Source organism: Plodia interpunctella, chromosome 19 (assembly GCF_027563975.2).
Source record: "Plodia interpunctella isolate USDA-ARS_2022_Savannah chromosome 19, ilPloInte3.2, whole genome shotgun sequence".
Taxonomy (NCBI): domain Eukaryota; kingdom Metazoa; phylum Arthropoda; class Insecta; order Lepidoptera; family Pyralidae; genus Plodia; species Plodia interpunctella.
Window position 1 is genome coordinate 3,235,078 of NC_071312.1, and position 19,073 is coordinate 3,254,150.

The following is a 19,073-nucleotide window of genomic DNA, read 5'->3' on the forward strand; positions in this document are numbered from 1 at the left end:
CCTTTCTAATGGTGCGTCCACACCCTAAAGCATGATATATGATATATCACGATATAGGCTTCGGGTAGCTACAGTTTGCAGTAACACAGTGAAGGCACAACACAGCAGATTATCATGAAAATGTGTAAAATCATAGATTAGTATATTTTTTTTGTCTCTATGTGTAAAATAAATATTATATAATTTTTATTACTGTAAAAAAACTGTAAAGGAAAATTGAGAAACTATGAATATTGAAAGCACGTTTTCGAAAATTTCAGCTGTGAAGAAAGCCGAGTGTTCCATGGCAGTTTCCTTTCTTCTCAGTTTTCGAAACGCGTATATCGCAAGAGCGGTAGCTCATTCGCTCAATGTTCTCTAGCGCTGCCATCATATTTTTATCAATTCCTCAGAAGTAAATTAAAAAAAAAAACCGGTAAAGTGCTAGTCACTATTCGCATGATGATGTTGTAGAAAACGTTACATTCTAATAAAATCAATTACCTAATGTAGCATAATCCCCAGTGGCATATTTTTTGTTTACAATACATATAAAAATGTGTTGGGTTGGATTTAGAAGGAAAACAACTTAATAACAATAAACATTATATTCATAAATCCTAAGTATTATACATAGTATGAAACATAATAAATCTTCAGTTATACAGTCCTAAATCTATTTACATCGACGACTCGCTGCACAGTTCCTTGCTTCCGTGTTATAGTCAACCGCATATCACGTTACCATAAATCTTTTATGCGTCTTAAATAGAGGCGAGTTTACCATAATTTTGGGTGGATTGATTTGCTGTTATACATACCCTAAAAGCGAACAGATTAATAGAAAATTCGTATTAGTACTACTAATTCTTCTGTTCAGTGAAATCTGTTTATATAGTTCTTGGAAATAATATAAGCGACCTCGTAATGCGTTAGATATTTAGCCTTTAGGGTTCCGTACCTCAAAGTAAAACAACGCAACCTTTATATTGTAAGAACAGATTTGTTTATTGCACAAGTTGAATGTGTATGGGCTGCTGTTAAGCTATCTTTTTTATACAGACATGATGAGGTAATCAGAGCCGAGAATTGGGAAACTCGAAATCCACGTTTACCTAAAAAAATATATGGGTGGGCTTATTGGTGAAATATAGAACTGGAATTCTTATTTAGCGAGCGATAAGGGCACATAATATTATTATATAAGGATGTGAAAGTGTCCTTCTTACGTAACGTAAAAAGTTTTTTTTTCTAAAAATGGAGTAATGGATTGAAGTGATGTTTAGTGTGGAGATAGTCTTTTGTCGCGGGTGGAGCTGGGGGTATTGATATATCCACAGCTCCATAACTTACTATGTATTGGCGGCCTAATCCATGCTATTGGATAAACTTTCCACAGAAAATATCACGAATTAAGGTATTTTTTTTATAAAACTATTTGTGTAAAGTCACAGATTAAATAATACCCCAGTAGTAAAGTAGTGCAAGTAACCCGGTATATCACTAACATACAAATACAACCCAATTAAACAACTCGAATTTAACAATTAAAATAATGTACACCCTTGAGTACAGATATTTAGGAAAATACCGTTCTTTCCACCATACTTTGTAGGATCTCTCAATCAATATTTAAATGTTTCTGTTAAAAAGAAACGGTTTTATGTACATTTGAAGTAATAGAAAAGATAGATACTTTAAATTTTATTAAAGCCAGTTATATTCTTTGGGAAAAGAAAATATAATTATTGTAATACAGCTATAATCATGCTGTAGATTTTATAACCTGTGTACACCTTAAATATTACGACTAATGAAATTATAAATATTCTGTCTATATCTATCTAAAGAAATTGTTGAAATAAAGAGACAATGACATACTCTACTCATGTGATTAATTACATTAAAACAAGGTAGCGCTAAAATCAATACAATTATTTTAATATGCTATTTGCATAAAGAGGTTTTTTTTATAACGATTAGAATATTGACATGATTGTTTCATATTTATAATATTACAATATTAACACACATAAGCTGGTATTAGTTTTGCCTTTCGTGTTTTTTCTTTAACAGTAAATAAACCAAGATATACAAAAACTTACTTTAAATGTTATTAGGAATAACATTGTACGCTTTTTATACAAATTCGGTGCAAACTTTGTGAGTTAAGCACCAACTTAGGTAAGACGAGACATAAGACTAGGAAATAGAATCGTTGTAGCATTGAAGAAAATATGGCATTTTATAAGCTAGATTTTAAACCTAAGGAAAAATATATAATTACAAATCTAATAGACACAAAACTTAACTAAAAACTAAAACAGTTGTGTGTTTAACACAAATTGTATGAAAATGTTGGCTTTTTTGACATAATAAATAGGGGGGGGGGGATATATAACCATAATACAATGTTCGCTTTTATAATAAATAAATTGCAGGATATTTCTCTCATGATTAAAATGTGTGAGATAAATGTCCGCAAGAAAATTTGTTTTGACTGTATGTAAAATTTTAACAATGAGGCTTGAAAATTAGGACATTATAAATATAGTCAGTTGTATTTTTATACAATGGAAGACGAATCTTTAAAATTTGAGGACGTTATGTAGTCGTATTTTCATAAATAGTCAGTTTTTTTACATTGAAAAAGATCTCCCACGATTACCCTAAGGTGTCAATAACCGACAATATAAGCAAAGTATGTGGTATGACAATATTTGAAAATATGTAACGATTCTTCAGCATTGAAAACTATTAAAATGAAAAACTTCAGTAAGTTTCAACAATACGCTGCACCTTGAAAACATAAACCATAAGAAGAAAGATGCATCATATTTTATGTTTAATTGAATAATAGAAAATTAAAAAGGATACAGGTTGAAAACACGAATATTTTTATAGTTTTTGAATTATCTGAAAGCAAAAGCCTTATATTAATTTTGATTAAAAAATGTCATTTCCTAAACCCATTTTTACAGTCCAAGCTACACTAAAGTTCTTATTATCAAAAGCAAAAAGCTCATATTCTATTAACATTGATCTATTTCAGTTCTTCACAATAAAGTAGCGTACCCTGATACCCATATTCTATCTCATTCACTCCTGGGTGTGGAATAGAGATGGGTATGCTTTTTTAGAATACCTAAAAGAGTTTCTAAGATTTATTTTATAAGTAAGCGTCGGTCGAAAGCTATGTTCATTTGTTGACATATAAAATAGCCTGTGTATAATACAACAAGATAATTCTCTGACAGCCGTATGTGCCAAAGATTTATTTAATGTTCGCTTTTTGAATTGCACTAGAAACATTCTTTAATATGGGCCTGTTTCACCACTTTCTGATTAACTGTTATACTGTAATCTGACCTATCCGATAGATAAATCTTCCTGATGTCATTGGACAATTAGCACTATCCAACACTTGTGAAAAACAATTTTGACGCTATCTGTTCGATATGTCACAAACACTATCAGATACTTTATCAGCATATGGTAAAACAAGTCTTAAATATACTATATTGGCATATATATAATCATATATGCCAATAAATCCTTTTTAGCCGACATACAAATAATGTTTTCTTAACGATTAAAATTTGCCTCCAGGAAATAACATCATAATTTTTTTATACAAATATATATACAACCTTATTATGAAGCACTATAAATTATTGTTTATCACAATAGTAGATGGTCCAATGCAATTTGACATAAATACATTAGAAAAAGTTATATATTCATTTAAAGTATCGAGTCGTAATATTATTATCAGCCATTATGTGTAAATGTATGTATGTGTATGTTATAAATTTTCTATAACATCGCTAACACAGATAAACAATAGGTAAGCTATATATCGCATATTGTAATATAGTTTTATTTACGCCTCGCCTTGAATAAAAGATAGCTATCGAGTCCAAAAAGATTTTACGATGATGTTTTCTTCGTCTACACTTAGAGGCCTTAGATTCAGCTTAATAACACTGTGAAACAATGTTCACTCGTCACCTATTTATTAATGTTTCTCAAACTAACAGATTCTAAAGAAACGACTGTTAAAATCTGCCGTTTATATTCGCCATTGACAATAATTAGCAAAGAATTAATAAAAAAGAAAAGTTACTGGAGCGTTATATACAGAAAATATAGACCAAGTTTTATTACACTTGAAATGAAAGCCACTAACATATATTTTCTACATTACCAACTATATCCTTAATATACTGGACTGGAGTATTGAGCTGTGTATATTTTAATACTTTACTTAAAAATTAAAATTTTAAAATATTTTGGATTCCAGTTCAAATTAATGTTTATTTTTCTGTAGCTAAATAGTTATAAATTGCTAGTAACCCTATATAATTTAAATAGTATAGATCCTGTTATAGAAAAATAATACAACTATGGCGTATACATTTACTACTAAATAGAAATGGCATTTTTCTATTAAACGAAAAATCTGCTCATATATCATGTGTGAAATATACATTTATTATTGTTTTTATTTATAATATACACCATTTAAACTGACATTTATAAAAAGATACATGTTTTCCCGCTATATATAGGATACACATTATATCCACGTTAATTCATTTATCAAATAATTGCTGTCATGATCATTAATCTCTTTATATTCATGGCAATTTGACAAGATAACGTTAGTAAATAAAAACTCCATTCTGGCCACGTAGTGTAACTGCCATTGCGGTCGGACAATGGATCGAACCTATATTTTATGCATTATGTCTAACATTACTTTTGTCCCAGCATATTTTATAACCCGTGCCATGAATGGTACATGTGTCACACAACTATGTATGATTATCGAAAAAAAAAGGTGTTTATTAATATTTCAGAAAAATGTTTTACCCATGAGCTCCCATAAACAAAATACTAAATCGATCTATTTACTCATTTTCAAATTTGAAAATTATTTTCGAAATCAAATGTCGCTAAAAGTAAACGACGCCATTTTCAATTTCTGTCTCTATTGCTAAATAAAAAAGCACTTCTATACCCTTCACAAGTCTATGTTGCCGTACTCAAGTCTCACTATGTCTAGTTCAACTTCTAGTAATTCCAAGGCTTTAGGGTACTTCCAAGTGTTCTTTAGGTGCTGGTGGTAGGACGTGGACCTGTTTCGCTTTACCCGCGTGGTATACTTGACCTGGACTGAAGGGTTCGAGGCGGGGGTGGGCCGAAATGTCTTTCTTTGGGTCTGAAAAAAAAACACCAGGTATTCTCTGAATAATAATGTTAGTAGAGTTAAGTAAATTAAATTTTCTGGACATTTAGTAGCTGAAAGCGAAATTCTCATGAAGTTAAAATTTCTAAATATTAACTTCGCAAAAGTTATGTCAGGTGCCTTAATACCATACTCAGCAATAGCGTTAGCAATAAATAACACACCGGAAAAGAAAGAATCACTACTACAGTATTTGGCCTGGAGCTCAGGATCCCCGTAAATAGCTTACCTTTTGTGTTAGCCGCTATATATTTAGACAATCTCACGGTGGGTAAGGGTAAGTATCCACCAGCCAACGGCATGACTTCTAACGAAACTGTTTGAGGAGTGGCTGTCTCAGATTCCATGCTTATTACACCTGCAATTGAGTTCAATCAAAATTAGAGTTTGTTTGACTTTGTTTCAGGTTAAAAAGGAGTATTGGGTTTAAGTTAAGTATAAAGGCTGGTCGGGTGGAGGAAACGGGATTCTGCTGCCCGACAAAACCAGTGGTCCAACTGCTCCGTCCAACTAGTAGGACCACGGGCCTTTATTAGGGGCAGTTGTGCAACTTAAAAAATAGACGGTCCCCAGGTTGACAAACGCGCCCGTGCCAAGTGTGCCTTTACTCAAGCAGGTAGAGTTCACTGACGAGTGAGAAAGACGAAAAGCTGTGGAGTGAGAGAGTAGTACATGATTCTCAGAGCGTTTCGACCGCTGCGGCCGCGTTTTCATTACGACCCATCGTTTTTCTTGAGGAAGAAATTATTTCCAAAATCGATCATTCATAAAATTGACATTACTTCAGATCTCAGATTCTGGCATTTTTTAAAAATTTATTTTTTTATTGCCTATGCCAGGATCATTGCAAGCGAGAGAGAGAACACGATAAACTATGAATTGGAATAATTGGAGTTTCAAACTACGTCCATAAATTCATTGATATTTTGGTATAAACGCAATCCTCAATAACTTTGGTGGTAAACGATAATATTACATTTTGATTACTTGCATGTACTAATATGTAATATTATCTCTATAATATATGTAATATTCTCTATTTAATATTAAGCCTTTAATTTTTTTAGCATAATAAAAAAATTATAGTGTACATATAATAAGGAGAAATCTTACCCGCTGTCCGTCCGAGGACTGCCCACATAGATTGGTCCGCTAACACCTCGTACATCAGCGACGTAAATTCTGTTTCATTCACCTGTAATAAAAGCAATAATATAGTAATATATTTTGTTGATATACAAGCGGCCCCGGCTTCGCTCGGGTAAAACCATGAAATTATAGACCTTCCACAGGAATCACACTATCTATAGGTGAAAATCGCATAAAAACTTGTGAAGTAGAATTCGAGTTCATCGCGGACTCGTTTTATAATATGTAAGGATTAAATAAGATTTATCAAAACTACAAACTACTAGCATTTCGAAACTCACTCTTTGCACACTCAATTGTAGACAGCAAACCTGCGAGGCCCTGCAGAAGTCTGCTCCCTTGATCGGCTCCAACTTAGTTCGGATGACGAACAACGTCGTGTAGTCCTGTGTACAGCATGGGTGAAATTAGTGTAAACAAATTCAATCTATTGCAACACTATTGTCAGTTAATGCTCAAATCGTCTTCCGAATTCTATTCCTAGAATTCTATTAAAAGCTCAAAGGATAACAAATGGTATATTGTTATCTCTCCTCCATAAAGAGTTAAATAAACTTTGTCTTTTTATCTGTAAACACTGGGTGATCATCAACCAATATTGACCATTCTGTTTGGTATTGAAATGGCAAAAAATTTAGGTCATTAAAAAAAATAATGTCGTAGTAAAATCTCGGTCATTCATGAAGAGTATGTTTACCAATTCTCAGCTTTTTATTTTGAAATTTGTACATACGATTTTTGATCTTATTGACTAGACATGTTTTGTTTAATATTTCCTTTTACCTGTATATCGAAGGGACACGTGAAGGTCCTCGCTGGCTCGTCCAAGTTTACAGGTTTGTATTGTATGGAGAAGGTAGCTTTCATTGGACCTGCTTTGACTAGTGGATCCTTCTGTAGTTCCCACATGAACGACGCTGTCGTTCCATCCGAAGCCACGATCTGAAAGTAAATAATGAAAAAAGAAAACATGAAAAAAAGGTTTCTGGTTACGAAAAATAGTTGCGAAGGTGAAAGGTTCACAACATCTTTTTGTATTTGTATCAGGTACTGTTTCATGTGAATAAATAGTTCATTCCTCAATTGCAAATTGGACGAAAATGGCTGCTTTACACGGATTATTTTTGCATTTAACGCTTTAAAAAAATGTCCGTGCAGTAAACCGCTGAACCGTTGATGATACATCTTGTAATAATCATCAATAACCTAATATAATCCTTTATCTAGTGTAAGATAATGTGGTATATGTTTCAGTTCAGTCAAATCAACAAAATATAATGGTGGCGCTACTGAGCAGGGAGCACCCGCTAAAACCATACTAATAATACTAATTCATACTATAATATTATAAAGAGAAAAGATTTGTATTTTTGTTTGTAATGATTAAATTCAAAAATTTCTGGGCCGATTTTGATAAATTTTGCACAGAGATAGATGAAACCTTCAGGAGTGACATAGGCTTTTTATTGTAGTTTTACCCGAGCAAAGCCGGGGCGGGCCGCTAGTAAAATAATACAAATATATAAAATTACCATATTTTGCGCGTTGCTAGGATTTAAATCACACACAGTGGTGTCAGGCTCGCATGTCAACTGTGGGTGCTCGAGCATGAACTGTATCAGATGCGCCACGGAACATCTGAGGCACACGTGAACGAACTTGCGGGTGTTTGATGTGAGGAGCCGCCAGGAGGCGGTCATGGGGGGGGCGAAGTGGAGGGGCACTTCGGTCGCGTTGTCCCACCATGGACAGTTTAGCCAAACCTGGAAGGAAATATTTTTAACTTATTACTGTGGTTTTCCACCAGAGTTAAGCCACAGAGCTACGAATATGTGCGAGCTGTGATACGAAACTGAAACTACGTTACTATTTTTACTAATGCTAAGATACGCTGGAAAGATATGTTGTTAAGCTATGTTACCAAGGCACGAAGATGCGTTACGATTACTGTTCACCTATCGAGCTCATCCATAGCACAAATCCATATAGTACCTATCCGTAGCATTCATTGCTTCATACAAAAACATAGCTTTACAGAATGTTTCCACCTGTGCGTAGTTGTGATTAAATGAATGTGATTGGTGGATTGAAATCCTGGCAGTAGCCTAGCTTATCTACGTTGGAAAACTAGCCTTCATTACTAATAAATATATATAAGACTACATTCAATGAAAGTATGGTCTGAAAACTAGGGACGTAAAAATAAAAAGTAGTTTCCTACTTGGGCTCCGCCCAGAATAGATAGAGTAGGTAGAGGAGATAAATTGATATATATTATATATTAATGGAACTTTTACAATTAAATATAGAAGCAGCCTTTTGTTCGCACTATACATTTATTTTTCTTCATTCACAACAATAATAAATATATTAGGACAAATCACACAGATTGAGCTAGCCCCAAAGTAAGTTCGAGACTTTATCCCATAACACATTATGGGATATTAACTCAACGATACTATATTTTATAACAAATACATATATAGATAAACATCCAAGACCCGGGCCAATCAGAAAAAGATCATTTTCCATCATGACCCGACCGGGGATCGAACCCGGGAGGTTCAGAGGCAAACACTTTACTACTGCGCCACCGAGGTCGTCAATCAACACAATCTCTCCTATCTGATTTGCACCATCATAATGATACAATGGTACTATGTTGACGACCTCGGTGGCGCAGTGGTAAGGTTCTTGCCACTGAACCGAGAGGTCCCGGGTTCGATCCCCGGTCGGGTCATGATGGAAAATGATCTTTTTCTGATTGGCCCGAGTCTTGGATGTTTATCTATATATGTATTTGTTATAAAATATAGTATCGTTGAGTCAGTATCCCATAACACAAGTCTCGAACTTACTTTGGGGCTAGCTCAATCTGTGTGATTTGTCCTAATTTATTTATTTATTTATTTATGTCAGACTTATATCTATCTCGCTCTCTAACCGTATGCTCTATACTCTTCTCTCTCCTGGCCTGCAAGCTGGCAAATAGTCGGAGAGGCACCCTGGTGGTCTCAAACGGCTTGCATTCAGGCAGAGGGATACTAAGCTCCCGTACCATGGGGACAGCCGATTCGGCAAAGCGTATTTGAAGACCATTCGATGTTTTTAGGAGGATTGTCGCGTCCTGAAATGCATAAAGGTACTATAATAATTACTATTACTTTTTTAAAATATTATATTTATCTTAGCAAATATCCCTGTATCAAATCTTGAACCCATTTCCCTACTGATTGAAATGTTGGGTGAATTCAAAAAGACGATGCAAACTTCGTGTCGAGACTTTCTTTGGCCGATTCTTCATGTCAGGTGGTTTCTAATTATAAGTAAAAAAAATATCGTGTATTTAAAAAAATACAGTTTTAGCGGTTTTAGGTGACATAGAGATTGATAAAAATTGTATTTATCCTACTTATAAGTTAAGTTACTTATAAGTTAAGTTTGTAAGGATCTATGTATGTTTGTTACTCTTTCACGTAAAATCTACTGAACGGATTGTTGTGAAATATGGTACACGGATAGAGTATAGCCTGGAAGAACACGTAGGGTACTTTTTACCCCGAAATTCTCACGGAAGCGAAGCCCCGAAGCGCAGCTAGTGTTACGTAAATAAATAACATTTTTTATTTTATTTTAGCGATGTCAAACTCACCTTCTCTATATGCGAACTGCCGCTGGTCACAACCAACTCCATATCTTGTTCGAGTCCCGCCACCAAATCCTTCTTCGGCTCGACCTTATTCAAGTACACATTGACACCCTGAGTGACCACTTCAAATCCCAACTTACTACTCGCCAACACATTCGATAGATACTCCAATTTCTCTTCAACCACCAAAGAAATCTGCACCAGCTTAAATAACCCACAATTTTTAGCCAAAAAATCCAATTCTATCTCGTTTACTCCGGGTTTTAGACTAAAACTATCTTTGACGAATGAATATTGGTAGTTACTTCTTAATGTGGCCGAAGGTTTCCTGTATTTACTGCTGTCAGATCGCTTTAATGTCACTTTAGGGTTTTGGCATTCGATTGTGGCTTTCTCTAGAGACTTATCCTCTTTGTAGTGCAGTTGGGAGTTGATTTGAAGAGGGTTCAATAGAGGATTCTTGGGTTTTAAATCGTCCAGTCTTATGCTGAAAAAAATGCAATATGTTAACATTAGATATTCATTTAACACTTTAACTGCCATTCGTTCCTGCAGCATTCGTTAATGCAGCAACAAAACGAATTTCGGTGAAATTTGGTACACGGCAAGAGTGTAAACTAAAAGTGACCTACGATCCTGTTCCATCTTAATAGATGGAACAGAATAGTAGGTCACTTTGAGTCCCGAAATTTACATGGGTACGGAGCCCCGGGCGAAGTTAATCAACTATTTATTTAAATACTACTATGAACTATGAAGATTTCGGTGGCCACCGTTTTCGGTGTAGTACACTGTGACTACATCGTGTAATGGATAACTATAATACTTTGCAATAAATTCCTTTATAATATATATAGAATAATTTGGAAAGAGGATTTTTAATTAACAAACAAAAGAAATTGGTAAAAATGTAATGGTGGCGCTAGTGTGCATCACCTTAAGCAGTTTTAATAAAATTTGAAATTATTAACAAGTTATTAATCGATTATGTACCTTCCTCTTTTACATAGAATTTTAACTCACCTACTAATTATATTCGTCAAATCATCGACAACATCCAATAGCGCCTTCCTCGGCGAATTCTGGGCGCTTACACTACCATTAACACTTAAATCAGTCTTATAACCTTTGACAGGCGTCTTTCTACTCTTATCCTCCTTACAAGGTTCTATACTAATCGCTGCTTTTGTGCAAACCACTTCTTTGGGTAAAAAACTTTCAATCTTCAAGCGACATTGAACTTTATTGTCAGTGATATATATTCCTCTTTCGGACGGTAAAATATTGGCCGATATTACTTTAAAACAGTCGTTAAGTTCGGCTAAAACTGTCTCGGTTTTGTCGGAGAGGTTGTCTTTGATGGATTTCATCATTTCCTCGAAGTAGAAATGTCTGACTAGTATTTCTAATTCGGCTGTGCACGCTATTGTTGCAGAGAGCTTTGTGTATCTGAAATAAATAATATTTGGTTTTCTAACTGGTAGACAACATATAAGATACCATACAAATCTATCAGATCAATCGCATTGGATCGAGAGGTATGGAAGCAAGGTATTAAAAAATCAAACCACTTAGAGTTGCTGCGCCTTGAAACAGTAAATGCTTTTATAAGTGTTGTTGATACAATACGCTAATATAAAACTGAAAATTTTAAAGTTTGATTTCTTAGGCGGAAAAACGAATGACACAAACGAATGTAACCAAGAACACGTGACGATGAGAGAGAGATAGTAAAGTAGGAATTTGTAGCATGGAAGACCAACGAAAGGAAAATAACATGAAAAAGGAATTTCTAGTATTTATTACGTTACGTTACGTTCCTTTATGAGATCTAGCAATATTAAATAAGAAACAGAAACTAGCCATCAAAGATAAAACAGCACAGAGTTATTGTGCTGTTTTATCGACACTGACTTAAATATCAGTGTCGATAAAACAGCACAATAAGACAATCTTACCTATCTACATCGTTCATCTTCTTGGCGGCAGCCACCAGCTCCAACCTGGTCTGTGCAGCCAAGTCTTTCCAGCCCTGTTCTTCATAGGATCTTAGCGCATCCATCAAGAATACTACCGCTTTTCCCGTCTCTCCCAGTTCTGAGTAAAACGCGGCCAAGTCACGTCCGATTAGGCGGGCGAATCTGTAAAGTAAGTTATATACATATGTGTCCATCTCATTAAAGCGAAGGTCAAAAATATATATGATAATTGTGTGTTATAACGATTTTTTTTTAAGTTTTCAAGATCGATCACACAATATTATAACTAAACTATAACAGGATATAGTAAGAACCTTATTTGTTTGTCACAAGTCACTCTTGGACACATAGAGATTGACACTTGGTATTTTTTCAATTTTCATACCCATAACACAACAATACTGCAATTGGAAAAAAGATATTTGGGAAATAAGGATTCTTTCCAGAACTCTGGTTTACATCTGTCATTTGATTACAGTGTTCTACATTACCTTATTTGGGGCTTCTCTGTGGGAATATGTGCTTACGGTCACCCATCTTAGTTAAATCATAAAGAACCTCACCTTAACCTCCCAATATGCTTATATGTTCCCATCGCCATCTCAGCCAATTCCAGATAATATTGCTGGAAACTGGTTTTGTTACACAGCGCCTCCTTCAGTCTATCCGTTGGAGTCTGTTGGTTGTTCGTGTCGCTGTCGCCCATGCCCGCCGAGAGCATGACCACGAGGTGGAGCTGTTCCGATGTGGGCTCCGGAGACCCGGGGAGTAGGCCACATAGTTTTCCTAGTTCGTGTAGCTGGAAGTGTGAATTAAGACTATAAAAATCGTCTTAAAACTAAAAATGTTTCGCAAGTAACTTTTTTTTTGGCGCTCACATAGCATTATCTGTATGACCCAATGATTGACTGCAATGATTTTAGCATTAAGTCGACTTATTTTACTTTTATATATTGTACTTTGTGCAATTAAGTTCAAATAAATGAAATATTTAAAAATTACCTTATCTTTAGCATTATGTAACAACGGTGCTTGCATAGCCGTGCACATTTCCCGCGCGTCATTAGAGGCGGCGAGCCTCTCGCATGCGCGTAATGTTTCTGCGCACGCGAGCTGCGCCCAGCATGCGGCGGCGCCTTCTACCGCATGCGCGTTGAGTAGAGATAGTTCTACGAGAGTGTTATGTACTGTACTTATACAACGTGTTGCAATCTGCAAACAATAATTATTTTTTAATTGTATTGTATTTAAATATACGTACCCAATGGTGCACATAACGTTCCAATTTTTATTAATGATCCTATAGAATTGTGGCTAAACGACACAACATAAACACACAACACACAAAAAAACACACACAGGCAAATAGCTGTGAAACAACGTAATCAGTCACAAAAATGGTATGTACATTTCAAAATGTTTGACTTATTATATGTAATAAGTAAAAAAATTCATTTATATGACTGGTAAGTATTATTTAACGGAAATATTTCATATTCGATCCATATTGATTACCTTTGTGATGACTACTGTCTTGTACTATACACCTGGGTGATACTTTAAAATGTCAACAATTGTATAGTACATTAAGCAAGTGATCACACCCTAATGTTCTTCGTTGAAAAACACACAACATACCATATGATAATTCCCGTTTGTTTACATGGAACCTGCCACACCAGGTTTTATTTCATGCATATGTCTATAGACTAGGTGAATAAAAACAAAAAAAAAAGAAATAATAATAAAAGGAACCATTTACGTACATCCATCAAAATATTCTTGCTATATTCAGTGTCCTAGAAATAAAAATAGAATAAAAGATGAATAGGTATAACGTTTTTAATATTTTGGTAATTTTGGTGATGTTGGGTAAATTATATGAAAGTGGATAAAAAAAGAAATAAGGTCCACCAATCTGAGAACCTAACCTACCTAAAATGGGCGGCTAAAAATATCAATAATCTGTATTAAAAATATATTCGTATTTCCTGAGAATAAGTTGGTGAGGTTACAGACAGTTCAAGTTAGTTAGGCCCTTTTTGTTTTCATTCTGTATACCATCGACCGTGCGAAGTGGAGACAAAAACGTAGGAAAGCGCACCCTAGGCTCCGACGCTCAACGTCTGAGGAAGCAATCGGGAATGCGCTCAAAGAGAAAGTTCTCCGAATGAATTAAAATACTGTTCGATCATGACGATAACTTCAAAGATGTTGTAGCCAGTCTTGTTAACGCTGTCTATATATTAGGTGCTATATATTAGCACATATGAAATTGGCGTTTTGTTGTACTGGCCAATTTAATCACAAATTTCTCCGCTTTGGTTAGGAATTCCAAATTCAAATTTATACAGCTATTTATACATGTATTTGTATTTCGTTAACCGTCATTCATTTGTTTTTTCTTCTGATTTTTCTGTTTGTGTCACTCAGTTTACAAAATGGAAAACTTGAAATATCGCGTTATTTACGAGTACGAGTTCCACCGTGGCACCAGCGCTGCGGAAACGGCTCGAAGGGTTAATGATGTGTATAGCGGTCGTATCGCAAAAGAAAACACAGTGCGTTTTCGGTTCCAACGTTTTCGTTCTGGAAATTTCGACCTGCAGAACAAGCCCCGTGGACGGACGTAGAACCTAGTTTATAATGAAGAATTAAAGGCTATTGTGAAAGCGGATCCATCGCAAACTACGTCCGAGTTAGCTTCAGACTTCGGTGTTAGTGATAAAATTATTTTAATCTACTTGAAGCAAATTGGAAAGATTAAGAAAAGGTGAAAGGTGGGTACCTCACGAATTGAGTGAAGCAAACCGACAAACGCCTGTCGACTGCTGCGTTACATTACTTAACCGGCACAATAATGATGGGTTTTTAAATCAAATCATTACTTGTGATGAAAAATGGATTCTCTAGGATAATCGGGAACGCTCATCGCAATGGCTAGACCCTGGCCAGCCGGCCAAATCCTGCCCCAAGCGAAAATTGACCCAAAAAAATTTACTAGTAAGCGTTTGGTGGACTAGTGCCGGTGTCGTTCATTACAGTTTTCTCAAATTTGGCCACACGATTACGGCAGACGTCTATTGTCAGCAATTGCAAACTATGATGGAAAAGCTAGCTGCTAAACAACCGAGGCTGGTCAATCGCTCCACGCCACTGCTGCTTCACGACAACGCTAGACCACACACTGCACAACAGACGGCTACCAAATTAGAGGAGCTTCAATTGGAACGTCTAAGACATCCACCGTACTTCCCGGACCTTGCTGCAACAGATTACCATTTTTTTCGAAATTTTGATAACTTCTTCCAAGGGAAAAAATTCAACTCCTATAGGACAGTCCAAACCGCCTTCAAATATTTTATATTATATTAAAAAATATTCGACTTTTTGTTCCTCCTATACCACACGCCAATTTCATATGTAAGGACCTAATATTAACTGAAAAGTTGAAAATCGACCATTAATACAGCCAATCGATTTATAAAAAAGAAAACAACGACAGTCCAATTATTGAGCTAAAACAGTTGGACAACTGAAGCAAGTTCTAACTACAGGTGTAATTGAAGTAGACACAGTTGGTTGACCATGGGGAAAATGTCTGAGTACTAGACTGTAGAGTTATTGTGTCGGTCTAGATCTATTAACTGAATTAAAAGTTATGTGGCAGTAAAAGTCAGTATAGCCAAATGTATAGCTGATGGTTATATGAATATAATGAAGCTGAAGATTTTATATGAATTATTCAAACACGCCAATATAGTTGATTTGAAAATTTCTTTCTGTGTTTGATATTGATGAGGAAGGCTATTCAAGATTTCGAAATTCTCACAGGAAAGAGCCAAGCTACTATCAATATATTTAAATCTACAAAATATGTAGTTTTCCAGTAAGAATAATAAATAAAAAAATTGTCTTATATTTTTGCCCTCAATAAATCTGTTTCATAAAAATGTTAATTTTATTTTTCTAAAAATTCATACATATGAAGCAATATATTTATTATCTACATATTTCTTAAGAGTTAATTTTACAAAAACTTGGCGATAAAAATTGTCGTTTGTTAGCCCATTTTTAATTGACACGAATTAATATTAAATTCCATTTTTAAATGTAAATAAGCCAATTGGAATTAAAACATTAATTCGTGCGTGTGTTGATTGCCGCGCTTACACGGACGCTGGTAATTAGTAAATTGTTGGTTTCAGTTCAATGTTCCCATGAGCAATAAAAGAATTACAGTTCTGTCACTCATGTGTAAAGAATGATTTTATGTGAGGTAGAAATAGACTAGTTTTCTTTTGACACAGCTATGAATCGGATTTTTTAAGTAGCTTTCCACAATTTTTTTGTCAATGTAAAATATGTCTATAAAGCTCACATTTCAATGAACATAACTTTGCCTGATGGGAGTGGTGTCGTATAAACTTCAGCTATACAGCTGTAAAGACAGCTGTATAGCTGAAGTTTATAGATACATGGTAGTTGGGCATACCACATGACACAAGCACCATTATGTTCTATAATTGTTAATAGCTCTTTCATTTTAAAAATAAGGTAATAAATTACTTTATATAAAGGAATGTTCATTGCACATGCGCATTTCATTGATTGCATGTATTTTTCTCCAGTGTATATTAAATTGTTTTGCAGATCATAGCTTCTTTCAGAAAAAATGATCATTATGCTATTATATCAATATGATCATTTTATGCTCTACATATTTATGGTATATATGAATAGACAACTTACCTCTTTAGGCTTAAACATAAGTAATAACATGGCACTTTGACGTTGAAATAAATAGCTCCTAAAGTCTAGCAGAGAGGCAGTTTTCTTTATAATAAGTTCCCGTAAATGTTGTGGCACTAAGGCAGTCAGCTTTACTGCTTGCCAAGATGTTACTGGTTGTCTGAATGTGTCAAGCCATTTTGGACTTTCAGTCACGTTTGAATTGAGCACAAATTGCGAGAACAGAGCGTCTAATTCGTCATATTGGACTAGTGCTTCTTCATACAAACCCAGCATTTCAAGTACAAATGCTAGCTGTTCCTGAAAAGTGAAAAAAGTCACAGGTAGCATCAAGATACTTGGAAATATGTATGTCGACCTTGGTGGCGCAGTGGTAAAGTGCTTGCCTTTGAAGCGAGAGGTCCCGGGTTCGATCCCCAGTCGGGTCATGATGGAAAATGATCTTTTTCTGATTGACCCGGGTTTTGGACGTTTATCTGTACATGTATTTGTTATAAAATATAGTATGTTTGAGTTAGTATCCCATAACACAAGTCTCGAACTTACTTTGGGGCTAGCTCAATCTGTGTGATTTGTCCTAATATATTTATTTATTTATCTCTGCTAATAATTGAATCTTTATGCATAAAATCATTGAGCTTTTATCTATTCTTCTGTTGACTGATTATTTAATTTTAAATCAATTCTTTAAATAAAGGCACTTTCCCATTGCTGCATATTTCAACATATTATTACACACATGTAAAAACATTAATAAACCTTAATGAATGTTCAGTAACAGGCTCATTAAAATAATTAACTAGTTCTTACATAGTTTCCATAAGTGTTATATAAACTAGGCACTTAATTAATTTTATCACTCTGTAAATCAAGACTTTTTAAGCAACATTTAAAACTTTACTTATAGGTACTTTAAGGATTATGAAAGTATAGATTTGAGTATTATAAGTTTTACCTGTAATATAAAATATTTACAAAAATCCCAATCTGGATCATTGCGCTTCTCTCTTTGTTCCCTCATGTGCTCCTCAAACTTTATCAAGGCTTTATTGTAAGAGATCAGAATGAAATGTCTGATCTTCGCCACCAAAGACCGCCATGACTCCACACTCCTAGCCTCGGATTTTATTGGATTTATAACAGACAAAAACCTATCTTCATTCTGCTTGTTAGCAAAATCTCCTTTGATTTTATCCAACACTGTAGTTCTTGGTAGTAATTTATTTGCTTTGCGGATGTCATAAGTTTCAACAAGAACTACCATCCAGTCAGTTATTCCAATACTCTCCAAATGCTTGAACCATGCTTCTACTTCTTCCCTTAAAGTGTTTTTGTAGTATTCCACATCCTGAAATTCGGGAATAACAATGATCAGTCTGATTTTTCCACTTCTTTATCACACCACCACTTGATTGAAAAAACAAAATGTAAACTTGAGCCCACAATACTCAGATAGTCCACAACATTTTGTGTGTAGCAGGTTTATTAAAATTAAACAAAATTTGCTAGAATTTGGTCATGTCAATGTAACAAATATTTTAAGTATTTATTATATTGTAAAGTAACATCAATTATATTCATATTTGAACATAACAACTTACCACACAATCTGTCCAATATATGTGAAAAATTGGCCGTTTTAATAAGTTGAATTCGGATTGGATTTTATCTTTATTAAACTTAATAAATGATGCCTCCAAGTACACAGGTTTAGGTGGTCTTCCATAAGATCGTCTCCACTCGGTTTTGTCTTGAGGTATAGCCGCCACGAGGGGCGCCTCTAGTGTACAAAATAAATTCCAATCGCCCGCACCTAGAACCAAAAATAATTTCATTTTTAATATCTATTTACATCAGACTCATTATTTAAAGAAATTAATATAGTATTACCACATTACTACGAACTTACACGTCACAATAGGTTTGTTGGTCATTCCTTCGCGATTCCCCGTAGAGCTATCGACACCCTTCATTTTTCATCATCAGTATTCACCAATATTTCGGGCATGACACAAAAAAATCAGGAATCCACCCACTTATCAGTTCATAATAAATTCCGCAAGCACACGATATCTTCCAGTTACGGGTATATAGCAAAACAAAATAATTGTAAGAAACTACATACAAATTACGATTTTATTTTAATATCATTTCAGATTTATGAAAAAACTGTAAAATAGAAAAGCAGCACAATTTATCTTGTCTATCTGTCAATTGCTTGCTGTCCTGTCACTGACTGCTGGAGTGCTGGCTGTCAGAGTGGTACGTTTTGTTTCCAAAATATTTTTATTATTCTGAATATCGTAGTTATGGT

The 19,073-nt window shown here is 34.7% G+C and overlaps 1 protein-coding gene across 2 annotated transcripts; it reads right to left on the reverse strand.

Annotated features, from left to right (window-relative positions):
• Positions 1 to 572: 572 nt before the first annotated feature.
• Positions 573 to 19,001, reverse strand: SIDL (Shal Interactor of Di-Leucine Motif). 2 transcript variants are annotated; one of them, XM_053759474.2, is made up of 17 exons: positions 18,669 to 19,001; positions 18,361 to 18,572; positions 17,715 to 18,107; positions 16,760 to 17,059; positions 13,774 to 13,806; positions 13,010 to 13,219; positions 12,571 to 12,806; positions 11,987 to 12,169; positions 11,052 to 11,477; positions 10,032 to 10,515; positions 9,324 to 9,506; positions 7,912 to 8,142; positions 7,163 to 7,321; positions 6,661 to 6,765; positions 6,344 to 6,425; positions 5,460 to 5,588; positions 573 to 5,203 (listed from the first exon to the last, which is right to left on the reverse strand). In XM_053759474.2, the coding sequence occupies exons 1-17, from the start codon at positions 18,730 to 18,732 to the stop codon at positions 5,073 to 5,075; spliced, it is 3,561 nt and encodes a 1,186-aa protein (XP_053615449.1). In that variant the 5' UTR covers positions 18,733 to 19,001; the 3' UTR covers positions 573 to 5,072. The 2 variants fall into 2 exon arrangements, with proteins under 2 accessions (XP_053615449.1, XP_053615450.1); XM_053759475.2 differs by lacking the exon at positions 13,774 to 13,806 and having other exon boundaries at positions 18,669 to 19,000.
• Between the last annotated feature and the right edge of the window lie 72 nt (positions 19,002 to 19,073).

Coding starts and splice junctions, on each gene's coding strand:
- SIDL (XM_053759474.2), bottom strand. CDS start 18,732: ATGAAGGGTGTCGATAGCTCTACGGGGAATCGCGAAGGAATGACCAAC. Junction 6,766..7,162: donor CGTGTCCCTTCGATATACAG/GTAAAAGGAAAT, acceptor TGCTGTACACAG/GACTACACGACGTTGTTCGT. Junction 5,204..5,459: donor TATAGCGGCTAACACAAAAG/GTAAGCTATTTA, acceptor TTTTTTTTTCAG/ACCCAAAGAAAGACATTTCG.